This window comes from Vespula pensylvanica, chromosome 7, assembly GCF_014466175.1.
Source record: "Vespula pensylvanica isolate Volc-1 chromosome 7, ASM1446617v1, whole genome shotgun sequence".
In the NCBI taxonomy this organism is placed as follows: domain Eukaryota; kingdom Metazoa; phylum Arthropoda; class Insecta; order Hymenoptera; family Vespidae; genus Vespula; species Vespula pensylvanica.
Genome location: NC_057691.1, coordinates 5,487,691 through 5,496,025, shown reverse-complemented (window position 1 = coordinate 5,496,025; position 8,335 = coordinate 5,487,691). Strand labels below are relative to the sequence as shown.

General features: G+C 33.0%; 1 protein-coding gene across 1 annotated transcript in view; it reads right to left on the bottom strand.

Moving 5' to 3' along the window:
- Positions 1-8,335, bottom strand: part of LOC122630624 (acetylcholinesterase-like) — a 140,559-nt gene that overhangs the window by 607 nt on the left and 131,617 nt on the right. The window contains exons 4-5 of the mRNA XM_043815339.1: positions 6,368-6,531; positions 1,585-1,742 (exon numbers count right to left, since the gene is read on the bottom strand). Of these exons, the coding sequence (XP_043671274.1) occupies positions 1,585-1,742; positions 6,368-6,531 (322 nt within the window). The remainder of the gene's footprint in view (positions 1-1,584; positions 1,743-6,367; positions 6,532-8,335) is intronic.

Genomic DNA, 8,335 nt, shown 5'->3' with positions numbered 1-8,335 from the left:
AAGAGAGAGAGAGAGGGTTGATTTTCAGGGAGATGATGGTGAAGTGAGTTTTAATATGCTAATGCGAAGATCCTGTCTCGTTCATCTCGAAGATAAAACAGAGCGGATTTCTATCCACTTTCTTTGCTATCTTTTTTTTTTTCTTTTCGAGAGAGAGACAGAGAGAGAGAGAGAGAGAGAGAGAGAGAGAGAGAGAGAGAGAGAGAAAGTGGGAGAGAAAAAAAGAAAAAACTGAATATTTCATTTTATTCTTTCTCTCTTTCTTTTCTTTTATTACTATATTTTTTTTCTTCTTCTTTGGTCAAAGGAATAAGACAAACGATGTAATAATTAACGTTTTTAATTGGAATATCCGATAGTTGATTTTATTCTTTTTGCAATTTGTACGTATAATATATATTCGCAATTTATTTTTTTCATTTGATTTAATATAATATTAATTCAAATTCACGGGCATCTTTAGTTTCTTATATTCGTTATCTTATCTTCAAAAGAAAAAGAAGAAAATAAAGTAATTATCGATTACACGATATTTGATATAGCAAAATGATTGTTGAAACTGGGACTCGAGAATTTTCGAACGTATCTATTTGTATAGTCACTTACTACTTTGGAATGTTTCCATGAACGAGAGCTCGTCGTAAACGTTCATCTCGTTGAGCAAACAATTGACTCCCATTTAATTCGAAATTTACCGAATAAACAAAAATATGGAATTGCATCTACGCGTTTGGTCGAACGAAATGAGGCTATATCTATCTATCTTTCTATCTATCTATCTATCTCTTTCTCTCTCTCTCTCTCTCTCTCTCTCTTTATTTATCGTTATCGAAGCTTCTGGCATCGACCATTCGATGAAAACGAAATGGAGATTTAATCGAGAAAACAGGTAGTCCGTTGATAAAAGAGAGAGAGAGAGAAAGAAAGATAGAACAAAAAATAAAAAGATAATTTCGGTCGTCAGCAAAAGATCGATAGATCGAAATTCATTAATGTTCGTTAAGGTTCGTTAAAGGAATGGGGAAATGATCGATTTGGCAATCGATTACGGAATGAATAAAAAAAAAAAAAGGAGAAAAAGAAAAGAAAGAAAATATGTGAGACCAGATTTTGATGAATCTCTGCAAGCTTTGAATTCGCAATGAATTAATTTGGTCTGCCAGTTTGACGATGTTTTTACGAGGAAGGTAAATGTACAAGAAGAAACAGAGAGAGAGAGAGAGAGAGAGATAGAGAGAGATAGAAGGAAGTGTGTTAGCAAGGGTAGCAAAAGCAGCAATGTTGCAAAGTTCTTTCAAGGGTTAAGGTAATTGTTAAGGTAATTTAGTGGGGATCGTTTAATCCTTTATCCTCAGTAGCATGCAAAAGGACAAAGAGGGAAAGACGTGACAATTTGAGCGTAAAATAAACGTCCTTACGAAACGAAAGGTTTCGACGAGTTTTCCTACGGTAGAAAATTGAATAGAAGGAGAATCGTGTTGACTACGGCACGTAAACTCTCTGTTCACTCTCTCTCTCTCTCTCTCTCTCTCTCTCTCTCTCTTTCTCTGTGTGTGTGGGTGTGTGTATGTGTTTCGTACATACCAGGTACTCCTTTGAGTCGCGGTAGAAACTCGTTCCAAAAGGCGCAGGACGTTGTGCGCAGTCCCTTTCCTAGGCCACTTTTCTCAGCGTTAAAAATGAAATATTCTGGTCGATCCCTCGAATATGGCGGCCATTCCGACTCGTCGTTCGTTGGTTTCCTGTAGGAAATAATTCAACGTACATTAGAACGATCTCTTTCTCTCTCTCTTTCTCTGTATCTTTCTCTTACATCGTAACATTATATCAGATCTGTTCTCATTTCGTAATAAGAAAGAATGATAAAAACGAAGACGTCGCTAGAGAGAATCCTAATGAAAAAGATAAAGCAAGTAGGTATCTACGTTGAAAGGTATCGTTCTTTTACCTAGGACATCGTTCGTTTTATCTTTTTCGTTTCTTTTTATCTTTCATTCATTCCTTCTTCATCTTTTTCTTTCTACCACAATTTTGATCATTTAGAATCGCGATCGGAGTGACCATACTTTTTCTTTATCATTGAAAAAATATTTGTTATGACTTAAAAATAAAAAAAGAAGGTTAGAAAAGTCAAACGCTCGTCCTCGTCAGTCATTAAAATCGACGTTTAAAATAATTCATCGAGATTTTTGGGGGATGTAATTTTTGAGAAATATTTCACGAGGACGACGTTCGAGATGAATAATAGTCGATATTAAATATTCCAAATTTGCTGATCTAAATTGAACACGATCGATTATTAAAAGGATAAAATTAACCACAGCGAGTTTGCGAGATACGATCGTTAAGGAAAAGCTTGAAACTTTGTAAACGGGAAGAAGATAGGAGACGCCGGTAAACATACTCGAAGGCATCAAAGACGTTCTTCGATCTTTTTGATGGAGAAGCTTTAAGATTGGTGGGAAACGGGAAGGAGTAAGAAGAGGAGGTTGAAGAGGAGGAGGAAGAGGAGAGGGGATGAAATAGAGTTCGTGCGTGCGTGCCATGGCATATGGATCGATAAAGTCGAACAGTAGAATACTTTGTGCTCGAGAAAAATTCGAACCATCTTGGTTGATCTCAGCTATGTCATCTGGGCTCGAAATGATTAGGTTTTTAAGTTGGATACGATGGAAAAGGAATGTTCGCAAATTGCTTTTCTTTTGGTTACTTGGATGAGCTTTTCATTGGAAGAATCGAACGATTACTATACGAATGATTATATCCTATGACTATATCTCTCTTTCTCTCTTTCTTTGTGTATGTGTGTGAATATGGTACGTTTAGTAGATGTCACGTGTCGTATGTGTGGGAGGTATTCAGTTCGCGAAACGGAACACGGAGAACGTGGGGTTTCATCAGTAGAGCAATCAGAACCTCGTGGCTTTGCTTCGATTTAGACAGCTTTGGTTAATTTCAAGAGTAAACACTTGCAACTGGGAAACAGGAGTGAGGAATGCCACGAAATTCCAACTCTACTGGCTCTTGGTGTATCGATTATCTCGACTGTGAACTATGTCTCTCTCTCTCTCTCTCTCTCTCTCTCTCTCTCTCTCTCTCTGTGTGTGTGTGTGTGTGTGTGTGTATATATATATGTAAGAGAGAAAGAAGAAAGCGTTTGTACGTTCGATTACTCGAGAGATAGTTTCGTTTCTTCGCTAATAGAAGATTGCTACGAACGAAACTAACAATTCGTTCGCTTTTAAACTTGCGAGATAAGTTCTAAATCGGGTTTCTTAAAAAAAAAAAAAAAAAAAAAAGAACAAAGGAAAGAAAAGAGATAGAGAAAGAGAGAGAGAGAGAGAGAGAGAGAGAGAGAGAGAGAGAGAGAGAGAGAGAGAGAGAGAGAGATAAAGGGAGAGAGGAAAGAAGAAAAAAAAACGAAAAGGAAGAAAAAAATAACAGAGATTAGATTGGATTAAACGAATTCATTTGTTACGAGCGAATAATTGAACGATATCCTATTTGATCGATTGTAAAGATCGTTTGATCTCCAGATCGATCCATTCGTTTATCGCTCGATTTTACCAACTCCCGTCACCCATCTCCATCCACCGTCAAGTACCGTCGATTCGTTGGAAATAGTTTTCTTTTCTTTTCTTTTCTTTTTTTTTTTTTCTTTTTTTTCTCGGTTACGTACACAATCTTATCGCGATTATACTCGATTATTCTCGAGGAGACTATTATTTTTTTTCCTTTTTTCACAACCATCGAGTTTCTCGCATTTGAATGACGCCACTCTCCTAGATACTTTATCCAATTTTTCTTTTCATTCGTTTCAGCGTTCTTCTATCATTAATCATGCTACTTTGTACGATAAAACGCGTTGATCGATAGAAAGCAGGGAAGTATGAGAGAGAAAAAAGAAAGAAAGGAAGAAAGAAAAGAAGGAGAAGAAAGGAAATGTACTTAAGTCTTTTATATATATATATATATATATATATATATATATATATATATATATGTAATAATTGGAACGCGTCATTTTTCGTTAACGAAATCAACGCCGAAAATTATTACTTTGATGAAAAAGTCAAGTGTTTGTTACTCTATAAATTAAATCTATTAAAATTAATCGATCAAAATTATTTATATACTCTCACGAAGATTCGTTCGATAATTTTTCATTGAACTAATCGATCTTCTTAGATTTAATCTGTTCTTTTTTTTTTTTTTCTTTTTTCTTCAAAAGAAAGTAATCACTTCGATCGAAATAATAATTCGTAAAATCGTATGTTCGCGTGCGACCGATGAATCAAAACGCCGTATTAATTAAACATCGAAAGTAAAGTAAATACAAACGTTCGTTTCTAATCGTCGACCTTTATTATTGTCTTTATTATTGTTTCTAATGGTCTGCCTTTCTATTCTATAACGTACTCTGGAGTATTATTTTCGTAATAAATCTAAGGACGTAAGGACGAGTGTTTCGTGAATCAAGTAAATAATAGTATATTATATAAACATGGATAGAGACAAAGGGGGTCGAAGAAGGGGAAATTTACATTGGCAAATAGAAGCTTCCAACGATTCATTTTCACGAAATCTCTCAACGAGAACTTATAGTTGGTAGGTTGCTCCGTTAGTAACACGTAGTATCACTACGTTAGTGACCGGACACAGTTAATTCTGATGCAGGGTAACAGGACATCGCTGGGATAGTAATCCCTTAAAGCTTCCATTTTGGAACAGTATCGTGGATAAGCTCTCGACGAAGTAAACCATTCGAAGTTGGGATTCGTTATAGATACGAAACATATCTATTTATATCTATATATACACAACATATACATACATACATACATACATACATACATACATACATACATACACATATATATGTATATATGTCAACACATATGTGCGTATTAAACATACTTACGTTCGTACGTACTTATATATATACATATATATATATGTATATATACATATGTATTAGACATATACAGAAACGTATCTACACGCTCTTGAATATATTCGAAGCCGTATCTTTCACAAAGTTCAAATTAGAGAAACTACCAAGCCACGAAGTAATGAAATATTTCAATAAATATCTATATTTCGTTTTACATATACCGTTTCCTTTTTGAATTTAAAACCAAGCAAACTTATATTGTTAATTAATCGACCATAAAGATTTAAGATGTTTGTTGCAGACCTCGAAGAGACAATCGTTCTTTGTCTTGAAGTAGATTATAATAGAATAGCGATTCGTGAGAAAGGAAGATAAATATATATTTGGATCTTTAACCCTCTCCCTTTGCGAGGATACCAGAACGATATATTATAATAAACTTATATCTCGATAAATTCGTGTCATTCTTTCTCGATGTTCTCCTTCTTTCTCTTCGAGGTGTAATGTTTCTTGCGATGTCTATTTTTGACTTTCTCTAACTCGTAAAAGATTTATGTATACACTTACTCGTCCCTTTAACTTTTTCTTCAGATTCTTTTTATCTTTTTTTTTTTTTTTTTTATGTTCCTTCACCTCTTGCGTGAATTTTTGTTCTTTTCGTCTACTCTTTTTCTTCTTTTTTTTTTTTTATTTCTTTTTTTTTTTCTTTTCTTTTTTTTCTTTCTTTCGCATTACCCGAAATATCGAAATATATACGTATATTGAAAGGAATATTCTCGTCGAATGATTTTATTCTCGGGGTTATATTTCTAACAATTGAATACCATAAACAATTGAATTTCGAATTAAACACAAAGTTTCGATTAATTTCAGTAGTACAGAGGAGGGTAGTCCTGGTCGCGCAAATTGCCGGCATACTTGGTCACGTTGTTTGTTGGAAAATTAAATACGGGCCTGGGAAATTTAAGTTACAGTACGTAGCAGACCTACGGTCCATTCGTGTTATTTTTTTTTTTTCCTTTTTTCTTTTTCTTTTTTTTTTTTTTTGCTCGCCTTTTCTTTTCATTTTTTTCCAGTCTTTTTGTTATTACTATTATTATTATTATTATTATTATTATTATTATTTTTTTTTTTTCTTTTTTTTTTTCGTTTGTTTCGTTTCCTTTTGTCCCTTTGAAAACTCACTTTTTCATTAACGAGTACGAATGGAAATGAAGACCTTTACTTTTTTTCGCTTTTCGCGTAGATATTTTCACGTGAACGAAAAGTTTTGTTAATTTCGTTACTTTAGAAAAAGATCAATTTACAGTATACGCTCGCAGATATGTACGTGAATTTGTAATGAAACTTTTTTACTTTATTTCTTCTTTTTTCCACCACTCTTTTTATATATTTTCTATATAGAGGGAAAGATAAACGTGAAACGCGAAGCCCGATTCGATAGATTGGGAAAATTTGAAAATTTCGACTTACCCATCGTAAGAGAATTGAGAGAAAATCTTGATCATTCGTAGGGAAAGGTCCCTCTCCTTATCGCTATACTTCAAGGACATATTCAGAGGATTTCCAAATACGTATTCGATCTCGTCACCGTGCATTACGCCCATCCATTCGCCCCAGAGATTGGTACTAGTCCTCTGTAATAAAACGAAAAATAATTCTTTTTCAACAAAATGTATCCTATCAATATAAATCTGCATTATTAAAGTAAAAATATAGATGAGAAAAAGAAAAAAAGGATAATAATCGTATCTCTTAAAAGAGAATTTCATTTATTCGACATTATTACAACAGAGTATTTATTTGTAGATGATTTTGTTTAAAGAGAAACAAATCGTTTTCCTTTTATTTTTTTCTTTTTCTTTGGAAACATTAAAAATATTTTCAATAAAAGTCGTATGACTATCTCTCTTTCTCTGTCTCTCTGTCTCTCTGTTTCTCTGTCTTTCTATCTTTTTGTCTTTCTGTCTTTCTCTCGGTAATTTTCATAACAAAAGGAAATAACAGGCACGTATCTACTTAAGGGTATACATTGTGGGTCACATTTATTGTCTCTCCGATAACGTCGTAGCCATGCACGACTGAAACTACTTGAATTTCGATTATTCCAATAGTCCTGGAATTTCACGGTGCCTTCGACAGCGTTTAGGAAATCAGGCAAGTGCCGATGAAGCTTAGGTAGCTACTCGAGCTTCCTCTCGTGCTTTTATTGCGTTTTACTTTACGTTGAGAATTTACTAGAATTTTCTGGTTTCTCTTTTAATTCGAAGAAATATTGTCGAGTCGGATTTAATGTATTAAAAAATAGAAAAAAAAAAAAAAAATAAACGATAGATTTATTTCCAAACGATAATTTTATTTATATAAAACGAAAAAATTCAATTTCTCAGAAATATAACTACATCTAATCCTATTTTCTTTAGCGAATTATTCGACCTACACACACACACACACACACACACACATATATATATATATCACAGAGTCGAACATGTTCGCATACTGGCCATGTGGCTCTTCTTTGTTTGATCTTAAGAATATAATGCATATATTTCGTGCATATAAGAAAGAATGAAATGGTAATAGAAAAGAAAGAATAAGTAAAAAAAGAAAAAGATGTAGAATATTTTGTATTCGTACAAGGGAAAGTCGTACATGGAAAGAATAATAATAAAATCCTTCCATCTAAATTCCACGATTCTAATGTCGAACTCTTTTACGATGCAAAGCTACGAGAGAATTTAACGAACATCCATCTTTGCTGAAAGCTATTGTTCCTATATGTAAATTCACCGTAAGATCTTTGCTCGGTAAACGTTTTCTTTTGGTAACGCTCAGCAAGCATGAATCATTTATTTTTATTTTTATGATTCTTTAGCAAGTAGAAAAAACAAATGATTTTTATAATGACTTTTAAATCCTTTTTCCTGTCTATTTTCTTTTTTTTTTTTTTTTTTTTTTTATTTATTTTCTTTTTTATTTCTAAAATCACGACGGATCGACGTCGTCGTTGTTTTTAATTTTAAGCTGAATAGTATGGCTTTAGATGTAAATATAAATAATGCAATAAATAATATATTGCATCGTCTAATATCGCATAAGAGTAATACCTTAGATCAATATATAGCTATAGATTATATTAGCTGGATATATCTATTATAGAGATACTATATATAATACATATATGTGTGTGTATAAATATGAATAATATAATTTATAAACGAAATGCATAACAGTTTAAGTGATAACACATAGTATTTTAAAGCAATTTACAATTCTGTTTATTCTAAATCGACCTTTGGGTAGAGGTCAAAATTAATGTTGAATCCTAAATCGGTTCGATTATAAGACGAAAGTTTCAATGGAGGGTTGTGGGTAAGCTCCCGCGATTATATATATACATAAATACATACATACATACATACATACATACATACATAC